A 27,932-nucleotide genomic window follows, 5' to 3' on the forward strand; every position below is an offset into this window, starting at 1 on the left:
GTTGCTGTTGTTCGCTTTAAATTGATGCCGACAAAATAATAGCATGAACAATAAATAAAAAAACAATAAATAAGTTTACATTTTGAATTTAATCTAGGATTTCAGGCATAAATAAATAAATAAATAAAATGTGAAAAACAAGCTCTAGGAAAATGTGTAACTGGTGAGGCTTGGATTATTTTATTTGTGTATTAACAGATTAATGATTTTGGATTATACACGTGCTCTTGTGGGACCCTTGGTTTGTTTGAACTCTAGCTCCATCTAGTGGCCGAACAGCAAATTTAGTTTTAAAGTTATTTTAATCTGAAGTTCTTCCGGTTAAAGGGGTTACACAAACACAAACAATGTAAATAATTAGTGCTCCTGGTGTACTTGTAACCGGCTGCAACTTGCAAGAAGATCTGTGAGTAAATTTGGTTTATAATTGGTTTATAATTGTTACTTAGGGTCGCCGGAAATCTGTGTCTCTTAATATGCACAGACAAAGCGCATGGACCTGAGCATTATACATATACAGTTCTTTGGTTGGCTCCCGTTTAAGATAATTTGGAGTTACAAAATAAACATATTTTATCATTTTACCTTATGCATGGACTAAAGCTGCATTGCTTTTATTTTAGAGGTGTTTTTTAAATGACATTTTTATAAGGCAGCCTCACTTTGTCATCGGTTAGTCATAACTTATGCTCTTACCAGTCTTACCATCTTATCAAAACAATGCTATGTACTGCTTTTTAGAAAGAAATACAATTAATATTTTGTAGCATGAAAAGCATTTTGGCCCGGTGCTCCATGGAAAAAATAATTGCCCACCCCTGGTTTATGGTCAGCTGGTCACATGTTACCAGGTTGAATGATTCACAAGTGAATGACCTATAGCTCCAAAATGTTGAAACATATATCCTCTGCACTCTATGGGGTTGGAAATAACGCGTTAAAAAACTATGCAAGACCTATTGCAAGTGCATGTTTTACAGCTCTGCATCAAAGGGAAAACAAAATTCACTGGGTAAGGAGTAGTCTTAAAAGTTTTCTCAGTTATTTAGCCTATTCACAGTGAAGTTTTTGTGCTTAAAATAACTCACATCATGGCAAAGTTATAAAGTTAAAGTTGAATATAGCCTACCTTAAAAACCTTCATGCACTGTGAGCAGTTGTGGAAAGTAACAAAGTACAAAAGTAAACATATTCTACTTAAGTACAATTTTTAGGTATCTGTACTTTACTTAAGTACATTTTATAGTGGATACTTTTTACTTTTACATTTGAGAGCAGATATCTTTCTACTCCAGTACATTTTTTTTAACTGGACTGAAAAGTACTTTTTATGTGATTTGAGTGGTTGTTTTAGCCCATTCATGGTAACATCCTGAAAAAAAGGTTTGGACTTCCGGCTTTGAGCAAACTAATTATTTACACACAGTTCCACAGAACAATTAAGACATTGTTACTGCTCAGTTCTTGATCAATATCACTACATTTAACACTTTAACAGTTCTCATAATCTATGTGAAGTACCTTTACCTTTTACTCTAAAAGTGCATTTTCAAATGGAAACTTCAGTACTTTTACTTAAGTGGATTTTTATATGTGATATTTTTACTTTAACTGAGTAATGCCCTGTATCTGAAATTTACTTAAGTGACAAAATTGAGTACTTCATCCACCTCTGACTGCGAGTGAGCTTTCTCTTATGTGATGTGTATTTTGGTCACCAGTTTGTTTGAAAGAGGGAAAGGTAATGTGGTACAAAGCAATAATAAAAAGATGTTCTATGGTATGAAATTACTAAACTTATCCATTTTGCATCTATCCAATCCAACAGGTATTTTATATATGTTTAAAAATGATAATGTGCCCTCCCTGTAGATCTGACCTGGAAATTGACCTGGTGATTTCACTTGTCTACACTGAGATGGATCAGTTTAATGCCATACTGTGGAACATTCCAGGCAAATAATAACATGGCAGAAGCTCCACCAGACACATTTAATGCTGTCACTTTTCCGTCAATGTCAGGTTCTGAAGATGAGTTTGTACAATTAGGCTACAGATGCAATACACAAGAATAAAAAAAAAAGTACTGAGTTAGACTTAGATTTAGACTAACTTGATTGATCCACAAGGCAAATTATTTGGACACAGCAGCTCACAGCATATTATAATAACAAAGAGAAACATATGAATGGTATAATACATTCTAAATAAATAGCAGAAATAGAGACTGATGTCAAATAAGGCATAATTATAAATGTAAATGTACAAATCAAAATAAAATATAGAAACAAATAATAAAAATATCTCAGCTTTATACAGAAGAGGTCTTAAGAAAAACAGTGCAAAAATGAAATAATGACTGACAGGACATAGGGTTATCTGTTACATAAGTGTGAGGTATTGTACAGTTGTAGGGAGTGTTATAGTATGAATGTAGTCCTGTATCTCTCACTGAGTGGAGCTGTTGGAGCCTGACGGACAATGAGCTCCTCTGTCCCTCTATAGTCTGGTGCTGTGGGTGAGTTGTTGTACAGTTGTAGAAAGTATTATCTGTCTCTCTATAGTCTGGTGCAGTGGGTGAGCAGGAGTGTCCATGATGGAGAGCAGTTTGTCCAGTGTCCTCCTGTTCCTCACTGTGACAAAAATCTCCAGCTCACAGCCGATCACGTGACCAGTTTTATGGATCTGTTTGTCAGTCGGCCCAATGTTCCTGACCACAGAAAAGTCCAGGACGCTGCCACCACAGACTGGTAGAAGATCTCCAGTAACTTGCTGCGCACATTGAAAGATCTGAGCTTTTTCAGGATGTAGCGTCTACTCATGTTTTTCTGTATCAGTATGTGAGCATTTGATAATAATATATTGATTTTTGTGTGCAAAGGCAATGGCTCAGGACAAACCCTGTGCTCTCATCTCAGAAGTTGGTGGAGAGGGTTTCATCCAAGAAGCTGTTGACATTATGAAGCAACATTTCCAGATTATCACTCATCAAGAATTTCTCCAAAACCCCTCTCTCAGCTCCAAGATCCAAGTTGTGTTTCTGTGGGACAATAAGCCTCAAATTGAGCCATCTCTCATTAGTTCACTACCAGCCTTAAAGTTAATCGCCAATGGAGGAGTGGGCATTGACCATTTGGACATCGCCCATCTAAAGAGTCTGGGCATAAGAGTGAGTAATACGCCTCATGTGGTCAGTAACGCTACAGCTGACATGGCAATGGGCCTGCTCCTGGCATCCGCACGCAGGATTGTAGAAGGTAACTTTTATTTTACTTTTATTTAATTTACTTTTATTTAACCAGGAGTTTCCATTGAGATTCAGACTCTCTTTTAAAAAAATAATCAGTACAAAATAGTAAAATCACAAAGTATCACATTATAAAACCGTTTGCATCTCATGTCTCAGTCACTGCACTTTTCTCACAATTTTCTTGAACTTATCAAGTGACACCATAGATTCCAGTTTAAAGGTGCATTGTGTTAGCCAGGCTGGGGCCACCTACTGACTCCGCTCGATTTAATTTCTCTTCAGCGACTAGGTCAGGAATCGGAATACACTAGACCAGGGGTGTCCAAACTTTTTTCATCAAGGGCCACATATCTAAACACAGATGAAGCAGAGGGTCGATCGAGGGCCGTAGACTGGAACGCAATATAGTGAATAACTGAAATTTGTGCATGTTTAAACATGTTAAAATGAGCCATCAGTCTTTATTCATGCTAAGATCCTTAAAACCACACACTAAATATTGAATATTGGCTTTATCAAGGTAGATTTTCAAAAAACTTGCAGTAAAATGTAAATTTTTAATTGATGCAAGGCAATTTGGGCCAATTAACCTGGAAGCCTGAGGGCCAAGAAAAATTTGTCTGAGGGCCGCATTTGGCCCCCGGGCCATAGTTTGGACATGCCTGCAGTAGACAGTTTGCAAGCATCCCGGAAGTTGTAGACCGCGCAACGGCCAATCAGAGAAGAGCTGTGAAGCCATCACATCAAACTCAAACGCCTGTCTGGTACAGCACAACAGTAAACAAAGCGTCAAGATGGATGTAGACGAAGCCATACATTCTGTGTTGGCAACGATTCCCAAGATCGAAGATTTAAAGCCAGAACAAAGAGAATGTTTGGTGAATTTTATCAAGGGGAAAGATGTTATTGCCCTCGTTCCTACGGGATTTGGTGCATTACATACGTCACAACCAAATATCAGCGATTGGTTAAATAAAAAAGAAGGTTTCCATGGAGTGAAACCGGCTGATGAATCAGGATAGCATAGTGTAACTTTTGTGGTAGAGTGTCCGTCAAAAGCTTTTCTCCATGGTCTGGAATGTTTCACAGTATGATGTTAAACCTTTCTATCATCATGAAGACCAAACTAGACCAAGTACCAGGTCAGATCTGTGTAGAAGCTCACAGTCAGAATGCCTGTTTTTTGAGGTATTTCTTTGCCATAAAATCACCTGTGATTGAATAAATGTAAGGTGGAGCTGTTTAATATCATACTGTGGAACTTTCTGTAAATTATTCCAAGACCATGGAGCTGTAACTATGAAGAGGAGCGAAGCCGGTAACTACCTGAGCCGATATTCAGGAGATTACTAAAGTATTCGCGAAGTTACTCCAGTACAGCTTTGTAAATGAATATTAACCAATGCTGTTTTCTGTGAATTGCTAACGACGTCAAGCCAACTAAACCATAAAGGATTTAGGAGACACAACTTAGGCAACAATTATTTAAAAAAAACACAGTAATGTAATGCAGTGGTGGAAGAAGTACTCAATTTTGTTACTTAAGTATAAGTACAGACAGAGGAGCAAAAAAATACTCAAGTCAGATGAAAAAGTCTACTTAACTAAAAGTATTAAAGTACCTGTTTAAAAATGTAGAAATGTAGCACATTTATCTAATGTTCTTGTGTTTCTTTCCCAGGTCATCTGATCTGCGTAGACCCAAACACGACTAAATTTCCACGCACTCAAATGGGTTTTGAGGTGACAGGCTCCACACTCGGTATTATTGGGATGGGGCACATTGGATTCAAAATCGCTCAAAGAGGAAGAGGATTTGATATGAAGATTTTGTACCACAACAGAAATAGACGGTAAAAGGACACTGATATTATACACTTTTTATTAGTTTGTAAATACATGAGGTTCATAGTTGTGAGAAAGCACCCAAATTAGTTTGAAAAAACTACAAACACTCAAATCTGCTTATTTCTTTCCTCATATATTAATATAATACTATTTTTAGATTGTCTTATAACTCCAGAAATAATACAACACTGATTTAAGCACATAGTCTGTGATTAATACGATCATTCACAGGAGATTAGGTGTTGATTTTCAAATAAAGCCTCTAGTTTAGCTTTTCAGGAAATGTTGACGACACCATGAGCTGGCTGTAGGCTGCAGTAAATCTACACACAACTGCTGAATATGAATGTTTATAGTTGATCATTCTTACGAGTGTCTATAGTCTGTCCTCAAACTTCTCATCAAAATTGGCAAAATAGAAGTCTATCCAAAGAAAAACTAGAAAAACAAGAAGTAGTGTAAAATATAATATGTACATATTATGCAATACAGTTTTTAAAAAAAGGCTTTTCAAGTCAGTGATATTTTGTAAGGTGCATTAGTCAGGGCTACATGACAGAATTGATCCATGCAGCCCTAAGTGTCATACCATAGTCCAATCTTACACTACATCGTCGTATCAACCTGCATAAACTAGGACTTACGAATCAAAACTATGCTCCTGTAATATTATGGACATGGTGTTTTTTGTCAGGTCGTATGAAGATGAACAGGCTGTAGGAGCTGTGTACTTTAAAAACAAGGAGGAGCTGCTCAGAGAGGCTGACTTTGTGGTGCTGGCGGTGAACCTGACCCCAGAAACCACAGGGCTCATCGGGCACAAAGAGCTCTCCCTCATGAAACCCACGGCAACGCTGGTCAACATCAGCCGAGGTCAGTGAAAACTTCCACCATGAGTTTTAGAACGATGAGAATCTAGGGCCCATATTACACTATTTGATCATGGCCATGGTATGTGGCCTAACCAGTTTGTCAAAGCCTGATCCTGTCAGATCTCACAAGCTCAGCAGGACTGGGCCTGGTTAGTACTTGGATGGGAGACCACTGGGAAAATCAGGTGCCACAGTGGGGTGACAGTCATAAAAACTGTTGTTGTCCTTTGGCAAGAAACTTCACCGACATTGCCTAGTATGAAAGTGGTGTGTGCGTGAGTGTTGATGTTGGCTGGAGGGACCGAGGGCCCAGATAGGCAGCCTCGCTTCCGTCAGTCTGCCCCAGGGCAGCTACAATAGTAGCTTACCACCACAAAGGATGGAGTGAATGAATAATGCTCAGTAAAGCATCTTTGAGTGTCCAAAAAGCATTATAAAACTGATGCATTATTATTATTATTATTTCTGATTTATGTTATAATGTTGTTTCTTTATCACAAACATACCCAGAGTTTTTTTGTTTCATTCACATGTTTAACACACCAGCTATTATATTTAAATATAATTAATAGAGATGGATAGTGCGTGGTATGGATGGATAAACGCACTACTGTCAATTGTCAGGTTACACATTCTTCCTTTTGAATTTAAAGTCTGGAATGTTTCACAGTATGACTTTAAACCTTCCCATGATCATTGAAACCAAAACAGACAAAATTCTAGGTCAGATCTGTGGAGAGGCAACCCCACTGTCAGAATGCCTGTTTTTCTAGGTATTTTAAAGCTATAAACCCACCTGTAACTGAATAAACGTAAGGTAGAGCTGTTAAATGTCACATTGTGGAACATTCCAGACAGGGCAATGACATATCCATAGAAACAAGCAGGTGACAGACCCCCAACCAGGAAGTTACATAGTACACCTTTAAAAAAAAAAAAAACACAAACCTTATACAGTTGTGCCTGTTGTGGCTTTTATCAGGCCGTGTTGTGGACCAAGACGCCTTAGTCGAAGCACTACAGAATAGGACAATACGAGCAGCAGCGTTGGATGTGACCTACCCAGAGCCTTTACCGAGGTAACAGAAACCACGAATACACAGAGTAACAATAAACAGACAGTATAAATAAATATTAGCATTTGTAGTTAGGGTTGCAAAGGGACAGAAAATTCCCTGAAAATTTACAACAGGGACATTAACTCAGAAATGTTGGGAATTTTCAAACTACTATTATTATTTGTAGCTTTTACAATTAAAAGGAACTGAAAAATCTTGATTATTTACAGAATTATTTGTCAGCTACTCTTGAATTCCAGAAAGGACTTCTATACCATCATTCCCGCCTGTACACTACTGAGGACCAGGTATACTACCAGTCAAAAGTTTGGACTCATCCCCTGATTCAGTGTTTATTTCTATGTTTACTACTTTATACATTTGATATACAGACGGAACACATCAGATATATGAAATAAGATAAGTTATGCGGCAAAAGAAAAAAGTGAAATAACTAATAAATATTTTTTTGTTATATTTTTATTTATATTTTATAACAAAGTCCTCAAATTAACCACCCTTTGCTTTTTTGAAGTTATTTAAGAGTTATTTACTTACTTAGTTATTTTTCTTTACTTTTTTATGTCTTCTGTATGTATATAAAAACAGAAAAACACATCTGTGTCCACATGTCCATACTTTTGACTGGAAGTGTACATATTTAACATTTTCATGGTTTCTGTTATTAATTTTTTTTTCTCTAGAGATCACCCTCTTCTGCATCTGCCAAATGTCATCATCACGCCCCACTCTGGGACAGACACGGCTGCCACGATAGTGAAGATGGTGCAAACGATGGTAGACAATGGAGTTGCCGCTGTACAAGGCCAACAGATCCCAAATGAAGTCCAGCCTTGATGAAATCAGTAAATCACCTCTTTTAATGAGAAATGTTGATGTATTATTTAACAAGACAGAAATGTGAACAATAAAAATAATACTTCAATGTGAGTCGATGATAACTACAAACTTGATGAGTAAATAACACTAAAAAGTCATAACATAAAAGCAAAGTGTTGATCCAAGATGGCAGCATGAGCAGGCAGGCTTTGTCAAGCTCTCAACATAAGTCTAAATATAGTCACTTTTTAGCCTATGACGTAGAAATTTTGTGGAACACCCAAAGAGCTCTTTTTTTTCCTGAACACTACTGAACACCATTGACACTTTTGCAACCAGTCCTTGTCACTACACAGACTTGTACTCTCCTTCCCAGGCTGTGTATTTGTCCATGAGGCTCCTGGCTGAGGGTTTGGTGTGGGCGAGAACTTCCATGAAATCAGCCGTAGTCACAGTGTCCAAGCAGATGGCAGGAGTATTTGTATCGCCTGAGGAGGAATCAGCATGTTTTTTTTTTTATATATTTAATATAAATATAGCTAATAGTAGATGTGTAATATGTAGTTCTCACCATTGTGAATGGACTCGAGAGCGTCAAAGATCTTCCGCACAGGTCTCATAGCAGCCTCCTTACAAACCAAAGTGATATCAGAGCCAGAGTAACCCTCCAACTCCTACAAGAAAATGACACAATAATAAAATGTAGTTTTTTTTATTTATTTATTATGGCTGTGTTTGAGTTTATTTTGAGAGTTGAGAATTAAAAGTGCAAAAGTAACAGTTTGAGTGAAAAATAAGTTACAGATCAAATCAGTGTCTTATATTTTATCATTAGGTGCAATGTATAAAGCTGAGATTTAAGGTAATCCAGTCTGTCAAGACTTCTCATCACTCATAACAATTTTGTTGTTTTATATATCGATTTAATTTGACACCAAATCTACAACCTCTGTTCCACCTCGTGATGCCATGAAACAGTCATTTTCAAGTTAACAGCTCCTATTGTCTTTGGTTCAGAAGTAACCCCTAAAACCGGGGTCTCAAATTTGCTGCCTGGGGGCCAAATGAGGCACCTGAGATCATTTCTACTGACCCACAAGACGATTTCTAATTTCTGTTCTAAGGCCCGCCAATAAAATGCATAAGAATACAGTTCCCATAATCAAAATGTATTGCTGCCTGTAGTGTCTACCCTGTTTCCTTTACCTTTAATGCAATACTAAAAAGTTCAGAGAAGTGAAATTTTTATGTCGCCTTTAAATACTGCATGTTTAATAGTTGTTTGCTTAGTGTATACTATTTTAGAGTTATGCTCTTCTACAAGTTTCCACATGTAATCTTTGCAAATGATCTAAAATTATTTTTGTGTTTGGAGTTTATGGAGTTAAAAACACAGTATTACCATATGCATATCACACAAACGACATCACAATGTGGAACAAAGTGTTTTCTATTTTGAGAGAAAAACTCTGCATAATTATGCTGGATTTATATGATTATGATTTTGATGAGGAAAAAACATTATAACAGATCAAAAAATAGCATAATATAGGCCCTTTACCGTTCAACCAAACAAAACTTAAATATATATATTTTAAAAAGCTAATTAAAATATAAATTATTTGATTATTATAATATGAATCATTATTATTAATGTATGTTAGATCACTGGAATCAATGGTTGTGTCTGTACATTCTGTATTAGCATTGAATATTTTTTAAAGTTATGCACAAGTAAATGAGCAGTGTTTGATTCCTTTTGTGCGACTGACCTTGGCGAGTGTTTGATAGTCGAGCTGAGTGCGCAGTTCCACGCCTCCCTGTGTGGAGCGAAGTGGGGGCAGCCAGTGTGAGACCATAGCCTGTCGTGCTGGGGCAGAGGGGAGGCCCACCAGAATCCTCTTCTCCAGCCTCCTGAGCATCGCATGGTCCAACTCCCTGAACACAACACCAAAAAGAGTCAAATCTATTTATTATCATGATCATTGATCAGTCTGTAATGTGTGTAGATAAATGCTTCTGTTTTTCAAGAACAACTCCAAAATTGCATTGACCCACAGTGTGTGAAAGCCTCAGCCTCAGCATAATGAATTTTACTGCTGCTGGGGTCAGTCCTGTGCCAGAGGTGTCTTGCCAAAGGACACAACAACAGAATTCGTGACTACACTTCAAAAATGTAGATAAAATACATTGTAGTTACTACTTTAGCCAGCAGGTGTCTTTGTGTTAATTCACATTCACCGTTGAGTTAAATGTCCTATATTAATTGTTTTAGCAATTGTTTTAGTAATGCTGTAATGTTACCTCATGAAAATACATTTGGGAGTTGTGTTTTGTTTCGTTTATACAAATTTGAGCAACCCTTTATTTTTACATCTGTCTGCTTCTGTCTAGAGCTCAAAATGCTCTGTTCCTGTCATGAAGTGTTAGTTTTCTTGTTAACAGCTCCTTTTAATTTTAGTTACATAGAGATTGGCAATTCCAGGGCTGAAATCATGTAAATGATTCTAGTGAGGACAAATGTAGTTTAAAAAACACAGTGGAGCACTTCCTGTATTACCATGTAACTTCACAAGGTGGAACAGAGTGTTTTTTGTCCGAGAGAAGAACTCAGCCTAGAAAACTACATTATAACCGAGATCAGAAAATAGCGTAAAATGGGCCCTTTAGGAATTTCTTTTTCAGGGGAGTCCGCTGGCCGGCCTCTATTGTCAATGCGGCTGCTCGGAGCTGTGGGCGTAAGGTCTGTGGTGCCTGTCGCGGCGGCAACCCCAGAACCCGGTGGTGGACACCGGAAGTAAGGGATGCTGTCAAGCTGAAGAAGGAGTCCTATCGGGCCTTGCTGGCTCGGGGGACTCCTGAGGCAGCTGACGGGTACCGGCGGGCCAAGCGTGCTGCAGCCCGTGTGGTCGCGGAGGCAAAAACTCGGAGCTGGGAGGAGTTCGGGGAGGCCATGGAGAAGGACTATCGGACGGCCTCAAAAGAGATTCTGGCAAACCGTCCGGCGCCTCAGGAGGGGAAAGCAGTTCTTCACCAACACTGTTTACAGTGCGGGGGGAGAGCTGTTGACCTCGACTGGGGACGTTGTCCGGCGGTGGAAGGAATACTTTGAGGATCTCCTCAATCCCACCGTCACGTCCTCCGAGGAGGAGGCCGAGGCTGGGGGACTCATCCATCACCCTGGCCGAAGTCACTGAGGTGGTTGGCAAGCTCCTTGGTGGCAAGGCTCCGGGGTTGGATGAGATCCGTCCTGAGTACCTGAAGTCTCTGGATGTTGTGGGGCTCTCTTGGCTGACACGCCTCTTCAACATCGCGTGGCGGTCGGGGACAGTGCCTCTGGACTGGCAAACCGGGGTGGTGGTCCCTCTGTATAAGAAGGGGGACCGGAGGGTGTGTTCCAACTATAGGGGATCACACTTCTCAGCCTTCCCGGTAAGGTCTATGCCAGGGTACTGGAGAGGAGAATCCGGCCGATAGTCGAACCTCGGATCCAGGAGGAGCAGTGTGGTTTTCGTCCTGGCCGTGGAACACTGGACCAGCTCTACACTCTCCATCGGGTGCTCGAGGGTTCATGGGAGTTTGCCCAACCAGTCCACATGTGTTTTGTGGATCTGGAGAAGGCATTTGACCGTGTCCCTCGTGGTGTCCTGTGGGGGGTGCTCTGGGAGTATGGGGTCCGGGGCCCTTTGCTAAGGGCGGTCCGGTCCCTGTATGACCGGAGCAGGAGCTGTGTTCGCATTGCCGGCAGTAAGTCAGACCTGTTCCCGGTGCATGTTGGACTCCGCCAGGGCTGCCCTTTGTCACCGGTTCTGTTCATTGTATTTATGGACAGAATTTCTAGGCGCAGTCAGGGGCCGGAGGGGGTCCGGTTTGGGGACCACAGGATTTCATCTCTGCTGTTTGCGGACGATGTTGTTCTGTTGGCTTCATCGAGCCAGGACCTGCAGTGTGCACTGGGGCGGTTTGCAGCCGAGTGTGAAGCGGCTGGGATGAAGATCAGCTCTTCCAAGTCCGAGGCCATGGTTCTCGACCGGAAAAAGGTGGCTTGCCCTCTCCGGGTGGGTGGGGAGTCTTTGCCTCAAGTGGAGGAGTTCAAGTATCTCGGGGTCTTGTTCACGAGTGAGGGAAGGACGGAACGTGAGATTGACAGGCGGATCGGTGCAGCTTCGGCAGTGATGCGGTCGCTGTATCGGACCGTTGTGGTGAAGAGGGAGCTGAGTCGAAAGGCGAAGCTCTCGATTTACCGGTCAGTCTTCGTTCCTACTCTCACCTATGGTCATGAGCTCTGGGTAGTGACCGAAAGGACGAGATCGCGGATACAAGCGCTCGAAATGAGTTTCCTCCGCAGGGTGGCTGGGCGCTCCCTTAGAGATAGGGTGAGGAGCTCAGTCACACAGGAGGAGCTCGGAGTAGAGCCGCTGCTCCTCCACGTCGAGAGGAGCCAGTTGAGGTGGCTGGGGCATCTGTTCCGGATGCCTCCTGGGCGCCTCCCTCGGGAGGTGTTCCGGGCATGTCCCGCCGGGAGGAGGCCCCGGGGAAGACCCAGGACACGCTGGAGGGACTATGTCTCTCGGCTGGCCTGGGAACGCCTCGGGGTCCCCCCGGAGGAGCTGGAGGACGTGTCTGGGGTGAAGGAAGTCTGGGAGTCCCTGCTTAGGCTGCTCCCCCCCGCGACCCGGCCCCGGATAAGCGGACGAAAATGGATGGATGGATGGGGAGTCCGCTCAATTTAATTTCTCTCCAGTGACTAGATCGGGAATCGAATACACTAGACGGTTTGCAAGAACCCCAGAAGTGAGAGTCTGGACACCAACCAATCAGTGAAGAGATACATTCTGCGTTGGCAATGATCGAGGATTTAAAGCCGAAACAAAGAGAATGTTTGGTGAATTTTATCAAGGGGAAAGACATTATTTGCATTTGGAAAAAGCTTAATATACCAGTTAGCCCCGTTAGCGGCTCATCACATACGTTACTACACAGCGATTGTTTAAATAAAAGAAGTACCCGCCTACCATTGAGCTAACAAATTCTAATGCTGCGAGGTCAGATGGTTTCCATGAAGTGAAAGTGGCTAATGAATCAGGCTAAGTCCTGACCCCAGGGGACCATATTGTTTATTTATTTAGTGACAGAAAAAACAAAAGGACCCAGAGGAAATCTACACAGGCACGGACAGACCGAACTTACACACTCGACAATAAATTGAAGTCGAGCCCAGGACCTTCTTGCTGTCAGGTGAAAGTGCTAACTGCCTCACAATATCTAAATCTAAATGTCTACATAATGCACTGATTTACCAGGGCAGGTTGGAGGCAGCCAGCACAAACACCAGGTCGTCTGATCTGGCCAGTCCGTCCATCTGAACCAGAAGCTCAGTCTTCATCCTGCGACTGCCTTCATGCTCCCCTCTGGAAAACAACACACATTTTATGGCACCAGACAGGAATTTTCCTCACAAGAGCTGTGAATAAAGTATACCTTAACCTGAGTAGTAGGACAATGGAATTCATCATTTTCTATTATTTATTTATTTTATTTTCATTGAGTAATCCTGTATTGAGCTGTATTTGGGGCAGGAGTGCTCAGAAAATGTCGGTCTTAGATCAATACTGATAATTACAATGAACAAATGTAACGAACTCATGTAATGTAATGAACAAATGTAAACTCATAATTTATGTGTGTTATAGTGTTAAAACTAAATATCTACAAAAAAGAATAATTTCTTCTTTAAGATTTACGTACCCCATAATTGACCCTCTCTGACTCATCACGGACTCCAGTTCATCCAGGAAGATCGTGGATGGAGCGTGATACCTGGCCAGCTCAAACAATACCTGCACAGAAAGAGCATTTGTACCAAAACTACTACTACAAGTGCAGTTTCTTCTAAAAGTTATGTAACTGCTCAAGAAACAAACCTCTACACATCTAATATAATATTTAGTTGGTACATACCCGGACTAGTTTCTCTGAGTCTCCTCTCCACTTGCTGACGATGCTGGAGGCAGAGATGTTGAAGAAGGTGGTCTTGCACTCTGTAGCCACAGCCTTGGCCAGCATAGTCTTCCCTGTACCTGCGTAATAGACCAGAAATATGTAGACAAAATATTCTAAGTAACAATATATTTTACTGCCTAATGTGGTAAATGAAATACCTGGGGGTCCATAGAGCAGCAGGCCCTTCCATGGTGACAAAATCCCAGTAAATAACTGAGGGTACTGTAGAGACAAAGATGTTACATGTCATATGCATATTCATAGAAGATTTTGTACATTCAGTGTTTTTTATTAAAAGTCCACCACCTGCTTGCCTCTGTGGAAATGTTATGCCCAAGCTTTGCTTAGAATACTCCACAATACGGCATTAAAGGGCTCGTATTAATCTAGGTCTATGTTTTTAATGATGAAAAAATGGCTAAAGGTGATGTATTCAGAATCTAAGCGAGCCAAATGTTGAAATTGCATACGTACCTTAATAGGGTAGACGACGGCCTCTTTGACTAATCGTTTAGCGTCTTCCAGCCCGATGATGTCCTCCCAGCGCACGTTTGGGCTGTGCAAATAGATGTCCTAAGAGGGACACACACACAGGTACGCAGAAGGTTAGGTCACTGGATGGGGTGCCTAAATAGGTGTCCTTTAGAATGGAGCAGAGCATAAGGGAAATAGACAAAACATAGAGATTAATTTATACAGTAAGTCAATTCATTTTCGGAAAGGATTTGTGCTGCTCCCTTGTGCTCAGGCTAAATATCGCAGTGTATGTTCAGAGGTGGGTAGAGCAGTTGAAAATGGACTCCAGTAAGAGTAATGTTACTTCATATTATGTTACTTGAGTAGAAGTACAAACTGTCGGGACTTAACATCTCATTTACGTTGATGTTTATGTAATTTGAAGGACAAAATGTTAAAGAATGCACAGAATCTGATATTTCAGTCAATGTTAGTCCACTTCTTTATACAGTATGAGGGTAAGGCTCAGTACAACTCAATGTAATATTCTGCAGTATTGCATTACCTCTAAGTTAGAGTGACCAGATTTTCAAAATAAAAGACTGGGACACACCCAGGTTGGGATGGTTGGTATAAATAAAATTGTGAAAATAATGTGTAACATTGTCCATTCTTGATTTGTGGGTCAGTATATAATCTGAGGGACTTCTGTTGGTGCATTTTTTGCCTTGTGCTCATTTTCAAGCAGAGTTTTCTGTATTTTAACTTAACAGATTACAATATATCACACCCTTTACTATTTCCTCATATCAAATTGGTCAAAATAGGGACACCTGAGACATTTCTTGTATTAATACTAGAATAAATCACTGGTTTTGGATAAAACTCCTGAGACAGGGGACACAGAGCTCTGTTCACCCTAGACATGAGAATATCTCCCATTTAATTCAATAGAATAGAAAGGGCATTTGTTCTATACAATAAATAAAAGAAAATTATATCTGTGAAATATTATATTTACCCTACTAATGATGGTAGCGAGTTCTCTCATTTCTCCAGTTATCCCTGAGAATCCACTGAGAGGTTTTAGCAAACGCTCCTGTGTCATTATGGAAAGGTTTGAATTCAGTGTCATGTTTTAGGTAAGCACTTTATACTAGCTTTAATATACGTCATATTGTGATTGAATACCATATGTTCTGTGTCACTAATGCCTTTCCCACTCTCTACACCGCTTCGGCCATCACCAGCCTTTCCCTGGGAACAAAAAAAAAAAGTGTTAAAAAATGTCGATATGACAGGTCTACTTATTTCACTCAAATGTATAGATAACATAATGATATTAAGAGTTATTCACTGACTTAAATATGTGTCTGAAGGCAGAAGCTAACACTAACAAGCCCTATTGTATTCTTTGTTTTGGGTTTGAGGATGGAGCTGTGAATGGGCGACAGTACAGTTTCTGTTCAGAGATGGATTGACCTCCCTTTTATATGCACTTAAGGGGAAACACTTCAAAACTTTTTTTTTTTTTTTGTGTTTTCATGGTGAGTTGGGTCTCTCAGCAAACAAGCTGGCACATGGAAACCATTAAACTGTCCACTTTGCACCAAAAGATGTGTTAATATGTAACTTAATTTACTTACAGCCATAGAGTTTGTGTCATATGGATCACCCCTTTCAGTAGCACCTACAAACATACACTTTCCAATCTTTTACAATTAATTCAAAGTCTGATTTATTAAAGTTTTGACTCCAGTTTACTCAAATGCTAAATAAGTATAATGTTACAACAAAATTAATCAAGAAATTTTAACCTGACTCCATCTATTTTTGAGATTCATATGTTCTAAAAATTGTCGGTTTTGGCTGTTTTACACATAAATACCTTTTTATAGTTCTACAAAAATGGCAAATGATGAAAATCTTGCAGTACATTTTTCTGACACTCATGTGAGTAAACTACAGAAGAAGTTTAAAACTGATATCTTTAAATGTACGATTTTCTCATGCTCACGTACAGTATCTCGCCTTAAGTGAAATTGTTAATCTTCTCACATGGCATGCCATAGTTCACTCCATTTGTATTTTTCAATGTATACTTAAATCATTATTATTCATTTTCACCTGATGAAGCTGTTTTCCCCATTGCTAAATAGTATTTCCACATTCCTACCTTTTTATTTGTCACCTCACCGCTGGGACCATGGCCAACTGATGAAACATTGAGACCAAACTCAGAAGAATCGACACCATTTTCCTGAAGCATAAATTTGAAGCACACTTTTAAATGCCACATATATAAAACAAAAAGTAAAATGTATTCATATCTGCCTCACATTTGGCTGTGCACTGGCTGCAGTCTTCTTCCCTGGGTTAGGGCCTTGAGAAGATGTGGTTTTCGACAGAGGCTTTAATGCTGAGCCGGTAATCCTACAGAAAAACAGTGAAACAAAAATATATTAGTCAGTGAAGTTACAATAGGGTCAATGAAGGTGGATAAAAGAGAGAGAGCTGAGAGGTTTTCCATAGTATAATAGTAGGCATAAAGAGAATCCACTTACCTTTTAACACCAGCAGGCTTTCCACATCTGTTTTCACCTTTTAAACAAATACAAATACATTTAATACATTTGATCTCACCAACACTTACTCCATAACAGGGGAGGTTCCTATGTTGTGAGTTTGTATATGTTACAGATAAAGATTATACATTTTTTATTCAAAGTAGGACATTTTGCCTAAGCTAGAATGCCTGATTCTCAACTTTGCCTGGAACACACACACACACAAACACACACATTTCTAACCTAAATTTCCTCAAACTAGGATATTAACTTCACTTACTTAGCTTCTAATATTGAAAAAAGACTCCTCACACACCATACATACCAGCTTCTGTGGCCTTCCTGATGAGTTTGGGGTACTTTTGATACTTGACATAGTGGTAGCTCTCATATTCCATCAGCACCATCTCCAAGTCGATGTTGTCACACACCTCAAACCTCCTCAGGCCCAGGTTTGTCTCCTGGTCCAGAGCCAGGGCAGCCTCCATGTACCTGGGCATAGGGGACACACATTCATCATCAGACAGAACCAGGATCCATGATGTTTTTGTTGTCTTTTTTTCCTTTGTTCTTGACTAAATAAGACATAGAAATCTAATCTAATAAACATGACCTATCTGTGTCTCCAGATAACAGGTAATCATAATGCCTTATACTTTAAATGTCCTTTAAAGGCTTGTTGGAAGCTCTTAAAGCGCTACACTGCAGTCATTATTTATTAATTCCAAACTCAGTGGTGTTAAGCTGCTAGAGTAGCCAAGGCTGCCTTGGGACAAACTGATGGAAGCAAGACTGCCAATCTGCACCATCAGCCCCTCCAACAAACAACAAACCAGACTACTAAAGCACTGCTCCACTGTCACTCAAATAATGCTGAAATCACATTGTATATAGCTGGTAACAATTCCATATGCCGATTTATTCATAATACCAAAAACATTGGGCATGATGGCCAAGTTGTTTAAAGTGGAAATAATATGATTAACTGAGATTCAGGAGCTGGACCACGCCTCAGCCTTCTCTCCAGCCAACCACAGCTTATCTCAACCACGCCTTCAATTACCCAGAAGCCCTATTTTTATGGCCCATCCCAACACCACAGTCTGTGTCAGCTCTCTTGACCCTATTCCTCCCACCCCATGTCTCTTATCCATCCTTCAGTCCAAAGACGACATCTTCAAGGGGGGATGGGGGGTTCCCAAATCAGCTGGGTGACCATTTTGGATTGTGGATTATAATTTGATGATTTATTTCTCAAGGCAACTATCCTGACATGAGTCTCTTATTTGGGTTGCCAATGGATTAAACCTAAAATGCCCCTCTCTGATCTGAATGGTCACTACCTAAACTCCAGCACCTACAGCCAATCATGAATCAGTGTTAGTGCAGCCTCTGCAGCTCAGGGAGGGAATTCTGGAGGTTCTGAGCTTTCACACAAGCTATGGTCTGTCCATACACTGAGAATGAGAAAAAGAGCTATGTGTCCTCTATATGCAGATTAAGGTACTGCCAACCCAGGCTCAATTACATTTTTAAATTAATTAAGAGCATAGGATACATACTGTTAATTTAAGCACAATTCCAGCCTTATTTTAAGCGTTAGCCTCCTGTCTATTTATAACAGCAATAAAAACCCCAGGATGCAGATGGATATAAACCTTATCCCTGCACAGCTTACCCCTGTCTCATGAGGTGATGGTAGATGAGGACTAGCAGACCCTTCCTCCTTGTGTCTGTCCTCTCCTCCTCCTTTAACATACAAACAAATGTCAAAATACATGTTCATTACTGACATTTTTAGTACAGTGTTTTCTACTTTATGGATACTCGAAGCACTTTACATCAAGAAACTCACACAATCAAGGTGAGTTGGGTGTTTAATAGAATACAATAGTATCAAGAAACTCACACAATCAAGGTGAGTTGGGTGTTTAGAATACAATAGCAACAAGGATTGAACAGCCAAGTAAAGAGTCAGTGAAGCTACAATTTAGTCAAAAGTTTACGCAACTAAAGCATGAATGGAGTTCGGGTTTAAAGACGTTGCATCCTTAATTGCCTGAGAAATCTTTTGGCCCATAACTGACTGGCAATTTGGATTATTTTATCCCAAAGTGCTCAGTGCATCCTCTCGTGATTCTTGATCGATGCTGCACGCGGTTCAGCCGTATCCAGGCAACCAGGAACGCTGTGCTCGCCGAATAAGCTAGTGTTAGTGAAATGCTAACTAACTGTGAAAGAAGTGCACGAAATGAAGAGTTTAAAGGTTAGATTTACTCAAAACTTTTATCTGCAAAGAGAACATTAAGATTAGAAGCAAAGCTGTTCTGAACATAACTTATTTTAGGTAAAGCTGATTCAACCTGGCTCACAAGAATCAGCACAAACAAACAAACAAAAAATACAGAAAATAAAAACACGACCAACTAGCTCGGTACTCACTGCTTCCCTGGCCTGATGCGCTATTTTTATCGACTGGTAATTTAAGTCCATCATCGTGATATTTGTTCGGGGGCCAGTCCGGTTTTGAGTGTTTTTTACCCCCGATGTCTCTCGGGTTTCTGCAGCCGCTGAACTCACATGTAATACCGTCTACAGCCACTAGGCGGGAGTGAAGCTTCGAAAAAGCAGAGAGTGAAGCTCACATTTCGTACATGTAAAAATAAATAAATGAACAAATATAAATACTAATAAATAAAAAAATAAACGACACATTACAGTAAATCCCTTTCTATGAAGTCTTTGTAGAAAGTATGGAGATGGAAAAAAGACAACCCCCAACAACGATGACCCAAAGACTGACTACTTTGATACCCGATTTTTTTCCCCTTCCCGCTCTCTTGGGGCAGGTCAGTCAGACCCAGAAATGTATTTTCTCGCCTGGTGAGAGTTTATTTGAAAATATTTTTTTTTGGGGGTCTGATTGACCTGTCAATCAGGTCAATATATATCTATCTATATCTATATCTATATCTATCTATCTATCTATCTATCTATCTATCTATATCTATCTATCTATCTATCTATGTGTGTGTGTGTGTGTGTGTGTGTGTGTGTGTGTGTGTGTGTGTGTGTGTGTGTTTTCCACCTTCTCTCTCTCTCTCCCTCCCCCCTATATAACAATAATTGTTGTATGATTGGTACGTACTCACTGTTCACATATATAGCACTATACTATACAGCTGTAATAAAAGGTGGTAAGACTGGTAAGAGTATATGTAATCACTAAGCAAAGTGAGGCTGCCTTACAAAAAATGTAATTTAAAAGAGTGGTGTTGATGCACGTAAACGTCAGGTAAGGTAATATGCTTTTATTTTGGTAACTAAATTTTTATTTATATAAATAAAAACTTACTTTTACCAGACATGTCACAAAGACGCTTTACAGATCATTATTCATTCACTCCACACCCAGTGGTGGCAAGCTACTATTGGCAAGCAGACTGATGGAAGCGTGGCTGCTAATCTGCACCATTGGCCCCTCCAACCACCACAAACACTCAGACACACATCATTTCATTCACTCATACTAGGCACTGTGTGTGTGAGCGCTCCCACTGTGGCACCTGATTTACCTAGAGGTCTCCCATCCAAGTACTATACTGGCCTTGTTTACCCTTTGAGATCTGACAAGCTGGTATGTCCACATACCTCACACGCATAAAAGATGAATCAATCTATCACACCACCAAAACTGCAGGAACTACTACAGACATTACACACACTCATACACACTCACATACACTCCAACACCACACAACCACACAGGTCAGAACGAAAGGTCAAACAAAAACCCCCAGATAGCAACAGTCAATACGGGATCCAGGTTTGTTTTATTTGTGAATGTTTATTTGAGCAATTTGTAAAATTGTACTGTAAAAACTGTATAGATGACATTACGCAAGAGCTAGTAATGATAGTAATTATGTGCTAGTTTCTGTTATTTTGTTCTTGTCTGGCTCTAACTGTTAGTTCTCGTCTTCTCAATTCGACTGGATGCTACATTGGATCTTTACGTTGTTGTGTGTTTAATAATTGAGTTGAATCTAAATCTAGGTAACTTGTGGTTGGAAAGACCGTGGTGAAGTTAGTTTCACGTTAGACGTTCGATATTCAGTTACGCATCAACAGCGGAGATGTTCATTGCCTGTGCCCCGCTTCTTGCTCGATCACGGTGCGGGGAGCTGTACACCAAAGCTCCGCTGAGTCCGCGGTTTAGGGACCGTCAATAAATTACCATTGCATTGAAAGGAGTCTGCTAAAAAAAAATAATAATAATAATGATAAAATAAATTTAAATAAGAAAAAAGAAAAAGGGAATCAAATAAAAAGAAACAAAACAGGGATTGTAACTGTAGGGATGGTTAAATCCACTCCCTCAGGAAATTCTCAATTAAAAATTTACAAATATGTAAAAGCCACAGGCATATTAGCCGAGTTTGCTAAACATTTAAATTTCAACTTTCTTGCAGTTACCAAGCCTGGCCTGGTTTGACTGCTGGTGTTACCAACAGGTTTGGCTAACAACAGGCCTGCCAAATAGAAGAAATCTTGGGGAAGTTTCTACAAAGGGCATTAAAATCTTCTGCAATTTTCTCTAGGCCCTTCATTGTAATTACCATATTAACTAATTAAATGACTGAATAACTTCAATTTGTGAAAGCTTGGACGATATATTTTGCTCAATATTTACCATGTGTACATTTTTCTTACAGTAGTGGGGAATTTACTTTTTTTTTTTGATATAACACAAACATTTTTGAACTGTAGAATTTGGAAAAAGTTACTTCTAGGACTAATAATTGCTTTATTCTATTTACCAACTGGATTTCAGCACTGAAACATTATGTTGCATAATCGTCTAGAGAACCAAAACACCAAATTGTAACATACATCAAGAGAACATTATGTTCAAAGTTGTAATCAAGAATAAATTAGCATTAGAATAGTCATCAGTAAAAGATATATTTGATCTGAACATGTTTACCTCGTATCTGGAGACACAGTTGGGTCAAGTTAATACAATTTAAAATAAAAATCTCTGCTGCAGGTGATGGCTGCTGACAAACCTTGGGCATTGATCTCAGAGGTTGGAGAAAATGGTTACCGAGAAGATCTCGCAATGATGATAAAGGAGCATTTCCAGATTGTGCCCTTTTCTGATTTCCTCCAAAACCCTGATTTTTATGGGCCGAAGATCCAGGTTTTGTTCATATGGAAGTTTTGTCCTGAAGTCACACCCTCTCTGCTGGCTCTGCTGCCTTCACTCAGGGTGGTGAGCAGCTCAGGGACTGGCACAGACCACCTCGACATCCCATACATTCACAGTCTTGGGGTAAAAATGACCAACACGCTGCATGTTGTCTCAGATGCTACTGCTGATTTCGCAATGGGTCTTCTTTTGGCATCTGCCCGCAAAATATGTGATGGTGAGTAGTATTAGTAGCATAGTTAATGTAATTAATTACGCTGTGGTGGTGGCTTATTTATTGCATTTATTATTTTTTTATTATTGTCCCCACATAAAGGTCAAGAAGTAGCCAAGTCTCCTAATATTGTGATAGTACCCCATACCCTCCTGGGAACTGAAGTCACAGGCTCCACTCTGGGAATCATTGGGATGGGAGAAATCGGATACAAAATTGCCCAAAGAAGCAAAGGATTTGACATGAAGATTCTTTACCACAACCGAAACAGAAGGTATAAACTAAAGGACCAACTAGGTCTAATGGTGATGCTGAAAATACTACTAATGCTGAAAATACTACCAATGCTGAAAATACTACCGGTGAACAAGAATTTTTCACTTGATTGTCATTAGGGTGCAATTATATGTGCACATATATTATAAGTAGTATAAATGCTTAACATTCATAATATGTTCGTGTGCTGTGCGGGAGCCGTCTGGATGTCCTCCCGCTGCAGATCACAGCCCCTCACCTGCTCCCTGTATCGGCTCAGCTCTGCTCTATAGTTTGATTTGATCTGGATCTGTACAGAAGCTGCTCATTTACAAGAGGCTGTTTACGGCAATGTCTTAAAGTGTGTTTTCTTCCCCTGTCTGTGGTCCTAATGCTGCGATATCGATTTCCTCATATTCTCGCTGCTGGACTCTGACAGAGATCAGTGCATTCACTGACAGCTCGGGGCTGTGACAGCAGAGCAGACTCACTTATCATATCTGTACACAAAGCGGTAACACCAGAAGCATTTATATGACAATAAACGTATTCCATAATCCGCGAGACATCCACCAGTGTGGGACCAAACGCAGTGGACCTGAGAGACGAGAATGTGAGCGGTCAGCGGTTGCAGCGGTGGATACTCGTAGCTCAGGTGAGTCTGTGGTAGTGGACTGCCGGGACAGACGGTAGCAGCAGCTGTGGGATGTGGAGCGCATGAGACACTGGTCTGCTGCGTAATGGGAGGACAACAAACACAGAGAAAACTATAAAAGCTTGACGTGTCTGCGTGCATGAGAGGGGCACACATGCGTGTGGAGTGTTCAGAAGACAAACCCAGTCAGTTCTGTCATGGCCCACACAAAATTCTATATTCCTAGCGCCTCTGCTGGTGTGTACTTACATTTTGGGGCTCCAGAGCTGTTTTATTGTACTCATATATAATTTTTTTCCCACACTCCGCTTTGCTGCCTGATAATGAGGCAAATATTACAAACATTAACCACACTGGCAGTGCTTTTAAACGCCACAGCGGTCACAGATTGGTTCAGGTGCCGACAACATATATGTGCTTGTACCGTCCCACTCCAGCCTCCAGCAGTGAAGTACAGCCCCACCTTGATACACCCCTTCCTTAACGCTAGCGCTAGTCCTAAGACTGGGGGCAAGATCGAGCCCCTAAAGTCTAAATTTGGGCTAAACTCGGCTCAAACCAGGACTCATCAAGGACAAGTGTGAATGAGTCCTTAACACAGAATACAGAAATCTATTGGTGTAATGAATAATTTACTGGTATTTTAAGTAGTGTGAATAGAAAAAATACAATTAAATAGTTTGTGGACATAAAAGTGGAATCCCAGTTAGATCCATCAGTTGATATTATTACTAAGACAAATAGTGCAGATATAACAGAGTTAGAGCAATATTCTCACTATTCAGTAATGCTGCTTGTACATTTATATTTTTAAGGAGCGCAGAAGATGAGGCAGCAGTGGGAGCGACTTACTGTGAGAACCTGGACGACTTGCTGAAGATGTCCGACTTTGTCATGTTATCTTTGAGATTTAGTCCTGAATCTGTTGGCCTGATTGGACACAGGGAGCTGTCACTGATGAAGCGGACTGCTATTCTCATCAACGTGAGCCGAGGTGAGAAACAATAACACACATCACCAAGATAATAATGAGTCATTCTCTATTACAGTTCTATGGGGTTAGGGTGTTACGACCCAGCTCTGCTAGGGACAGGGGGAAGTAACAAAATAACCAAGATTGTAAAATGGTAAAACTAAAGTTGTGATTTATTTAACAGAATTGTAAGGTAAACCAAACAAAACAATGATTCTTACAAGAATTAACAAAAAGAGGCTCTAAACAGAGTGGCTAACAATATAAGGAAAGATAAGCAAACCAAAACGGGGTACACTAAATGAAACAGAAAAACAAAAAAACAGTCTAAGTCACCAGGACTCTAGTATCTCAACAAACACAGCACGAGAGACACAAAGATGGCAAGCAAGTCCACAACCAGAACAGCTGCCCAGAGTGGCAGGGGGCGGGTCCTTTTATAGGGCCGGATCTCCAGGTGTAGGCCTGGGATTGGCCAGGTGTTCCAGGTTTCCACCATTCAGCGGGAGGGGCTCCAGATGCCATCTTAAATCGATTCCTCCAATCACAGCATCACAGCGGGGGTCTGTATATGGAGGCTTGCAAACACACACACACACACACACACGGATCTAGGCAAATATGGCCAGGAGGATCTGGAGGCCTGTGGCCGTAACACTCCCCCCCTTAAGTTACAAACCCAGTTTGTAATATAAAAAAACAAAGCCATACTTACTTCTAGCAAAATCATTGCACTTACCAACCTTATACAAATATTTAGCGAATAGCATCATCAGCTTTCTTACAAAAATGCACAAAACTAATTTCATTTACCTAATTTTATCTAAACTAAAGAGTCTGGAGTGTGATTAACACACATTTTAACCAGGCGCTACAAATCTACAAACCTCATGAATTTTAGAGCCACGTTTTGAACAGTGGCTAAACCAGGAGGGAGTTCCTCTGAGCTGCCTACAGCTTTTGTTATGAGGGAGGGACACAATCAGGTAACAGGAATCAAGGTTGCAACTACATTCTGAAATTTGGTGGTCAACTCCCAGGCACAGTCCATCTCTACAGTATGAAAAGGTTCTACCATAATCAGGGCTCTCAAGACGGGCTTGGAACCTTGCCCCAGCAGGCTTGGAAACCACCGGTTTATCTGAAATATTGGACAACAAAACAGAATCAGAAGGGTGCAGATCAGATCCTCTGCCAGAAGGTTGTCCCACTAAACCACCCAAAACCAAAGACTCAGAATCTGAGTCATGCTTTTGGCTAGTGTCAGTGGCTAAAGTGGTTGAACCAGATTGACTTAAACTGACACTTTGTTTGGGTGCAGTGCGTTCTGCTTTTCGCTTCAGGGCTGGGCAGTCGGCAATGAGATGTCCAGATTTATGGCAATAGAAACATTTTGTCTGATATCTTGGTCGTTTTACATTTAATGATGCAGATGACACAGGAAAATGTGAGGAACATTTAGGCGGAAACACAGGGAAGTTGCTTTTGTGAATCAACATAAACTCATCTGCTAACACAGCAGCTTCAGAAAGGGTTTGGACCCTTTTCTCATTCAAATACAAAACAAGAGGATTAGGCAAACACTGCTTAAAGTCCTCCAACAAAATAAGCTCACGGAGTGCACTGAAATCAGAAACCTTAGAGGAAGTGCACCATTTATCAAAGAGACTCCCCTTCTCTCTAGCAAAGTGGGAGTAGGTATGACTCGGGACTTTGGGGTGCTGTCTGAATTTTTGCCGGTAGGCCTCAGGTACCAACTGGTAGACACTCAAAATGGCAGCTTTCACAGTGTCGTAACACAAACTTTTCTCAACTGGTAAACTAGCAACAGCTTCTTGAGCTTTACCAGGGAGTTTACATAATAACAAAATTGCCCAAACATCGCGGGGCCATTTTAAGGCTGTTGCGATGCGTTCAAAGACTGTAAGATAAGAGTCTACATCACATTCCCCAAATGTGGGAACAAGTGAAATGTTGGTACTTACGTCAAAAGGTGCAGTGGACTGGAAGGTGGAAGGCAGGTCAGTGGCAGTAGTAGAACCAGAGCTGGTTAACAGATGGGCCTGAGACTCAAACTCCAGCTGTTTGAGCTTAATAGCTGTCTCAGCCTCAATCTCGAGCTTTCGGATTCGAAGTTCAAGCTGAGCCTTGCGTGCTCTCTCCTTGGCCTCAGTCTCCATTTTGAGACGAGCCAGGCGCACTTTGAGCCGAGCTCCGTCCCTGGGAGAACAGGAGGACGAGAGGGGCTGGCGCAGAGGAAAACTGTCCGGAGTGTTAGGCCGCACAGCAACCTCCACAGCACCCACAGGAGTGACAAGCTCAGAATCCACACACACATTAGGCAATTCAGAACCAAACACAGGCGAGACACAGAAATTACGTTCCACCAACCTGTCCACCATCACCGACGCCATTGTAGAACTAATCTAAATCAAAAGACTTACCTAAAACAATCCAATTAAACAACCTGTACAACTTCAGTATTCCAGGAAGGGTTGGAAGTATCCCGGACGAGCCCCCAATTGTTACGACCCAGCTCTGCTAGGGACAGGGGGAAGTAACAAAATAACCAAGATTGTAAAATGGTAAAACTAAAGTTGTGATTTATTTAACAGAATTGTAAGGTAAACCAAACAAAACAATGATTCTTACAAGAATTAACAAAAAGAGGCTCTAAACAGAGTGGCTAACAATATAAGGAAAGATAAGCAAACCAAAACGGGGTACACTAAATGAAACAGAAAAACAAAAAAACAGTCTAAGTCACCAGGACTCTAGTATCTCAACAAACACAGCACGAGAGACACAAAGATGGCAAGCAAGTCCACAACCAGAACAGCTGCCCAGAGTGGCAGGGGGCGGGTCCTTTTATAGGGCCGGAGCTCCAGGTGTAGGCCTGGGATTGGCCAGGTGTTCCAGGTTTCCACCATTCAGCGGGAGGGGCTCCAGATGCCATCTTAAATCGATTCCTCCAATCACAGCATCACAGCGGGGGTCTGTATATGGAGGCTTGCAAACACACACACACACACACACACGGATCTAGGCAAATATGGCCAGGAGGATCTGGAGGCCTGTGGATATTGTCCCTAAAAACACTCGTCATTTTTGTTTTAGGTCTTGTTGTGGATCAAGAAGCCTTAGTCCAGGCTCTTCAGTCTGGTGCAATTCAAGCTGCAGCATTAGATGTGACTTATCCTGAACCACTACCAAGGTTTGATTAATTTAATATAGCCAACATCTCATCTATAATTAATACAGTTGGACATAATATGTATTTCATTGTATTTGTATACTTTGTACAGGGATCATCCCCTTCTTCACTTGCCCAACGCACTGATCACACCTCACATGGGAACATATTCAGTCAACACTGCCAAGAAGATTTTACAGAAAATGTTGGACAATTCTTTGGCTGCTATTAAAGGCTTACCAATTCCTGATGAAGTGAAACCTCAAGGAGATGCATGACATTTACAATATTACTAATACAAATATTTTAATGCAATATTTTGTATTTATTTATTTTATGTTATTTATTGTGTAAACTGTAAAAATTGTATGGATAACAGTTACACTATGCAATGAGCTGGTAACATGGTGTCATGGTAATTTCTGTTATTTTGTTCTTGTCTGGCTCTTATGTTGGTTTGATGACATGGCATGGAAAAATTAAAAGTAATTTAATCATCAGTTCTTGCCTTGTCAATTCGACTGGATGCTACAATG

The 27,932-nt window shown here is 40.7% G+C and overlaps 3 protein-coding genes across 4 annotated transcripts; 2 read left to right on the forward strand and 1 right to left on the reverse strand.

The window, feature by feature from the left end:
* Positions 1 to 295: 295 nt before the first annotated feature.
* Positions 296 to 7,974, forward strand: LOC110168933 (probable 2-ketogluconate reductase). 2 transcript variants are annotated; one of them, XM_020934429.2, is made up of 7 exons: positions 296 to 406; positions 2,882 to 3,257; positions 4,932 to 5,103; positions 5,793 to 5,971; positions 6,953 to 7,049; positions 7,259 to 7,336; positions 7,733 to 7,974. In XM_020934429.2, exons 2-7 carry the CDS (start codon positions 2,885 to 2,887, stop codon positions 7,884 to 7,886), a joined length of 1,053 nt encoding a protein of 350 aa, XP_020790088.1. In that variant the 5' UTR covers positions 296 to 406; positions 2,882 to 2,884; the 3' UTR covers positions 7,887 to 7,974. The 2 variants fall into 2 exon arrangements, with proteins under 2 accessions (XP_020790088.1, XP_055013606.1); XM_055157631.1 differs by lacking the exons at positions 296 to 406; positions 7,259 to 7,336 and adding an exon at positions 925 to 1,012.
* Positions 7,975 to 7,991: 17 nt separating this feature from the next.
* Positions 7,992 to 19,450, reverse strand: katnal2 (katanin p60 subunit A-like 2). Its single transcript, XM_055157630.1, has 16 exons — positions 19,337 to 19,450; positions 18,573 to 18,643; positions 17,220 to 17,386; positions 16,892 to 16,928; positions 16,667 to 16,760; positions 16,504 to 16,587; positions 15,519 to 15,584; positions 15,349 to 15,426; positions 14,346 to 14,444; positions 14,030 to 14,093; positions 13,830 to 13,948; positions 13,617 to 13,708; positions 13,169 to 13,279; positions 9,641 to 9,806; positions 8,440 to 8,542; positions 7,992 to 8,356 (listed from the first exon to the last, which is right to left on the reverse strand). The coding sequence occupies exons 1-16, from the start codon at positions 19,388 to 19,390 to the stop codon at positions 8,217 to 8,219; spliced, it is 1,545 nt and encodes a 514-aa protein (XP_055013605.1). The 5' UTR covers positions 19,391 to 19,450; the 3' UTR covers positions 7,992 to 8,216.
* A 1,158-nt stretch (positions 19,451 to 20,608) lies between these two features.
* On the forward strand, positions 20,609 to 27,860 carry LOC110168879 (probable 2-ketogluconate reductase). The gene is made up of 6 exons (XM_020934369.2): positions 20,609 to 20,720; positions 21,945 to 22,323; positions 22,423 to 22,594; positions 24,046 to 24,224; positions 27,321 to 27,417; positions 27,509 to 27,860. Exons 2-6 carry the CDS (start codon positions 21,948 to 21,950, stop codon positions 27,672 to 27,674), a joined length of 990 nt encoding a protein of 329 aa, XP_020790028.2. The 5' UTR covers positions 20,609 to 20,720; positions 21,945 to 21,947; the 3' UTR covers positions 27,675 to 27,860.
* The last annotated feature ends 72 nt before the right edge of the window (positions 27,861 to 27,932 follow it).

Source organism: Boleophthalmus pectinirostris, unplaced genomic scaffold (assembly GCF_026225935.1).
Source record: "Boleophthalmus pectinirostris isolate CB_2022bp ecotype Guang Dong unplaced genomic scaffold, ASM2622593v1 HiC_scaffold_21, whole genome shotgun sequence".
In the NCBI taxonomy this organism is placed as follows: Eukaryota; Metazoa; Chordata; class Actinopteri; order Gobiiformes; family Gobiidae; genus Boleophthalmus; species Boleophthalmus pectinirostris.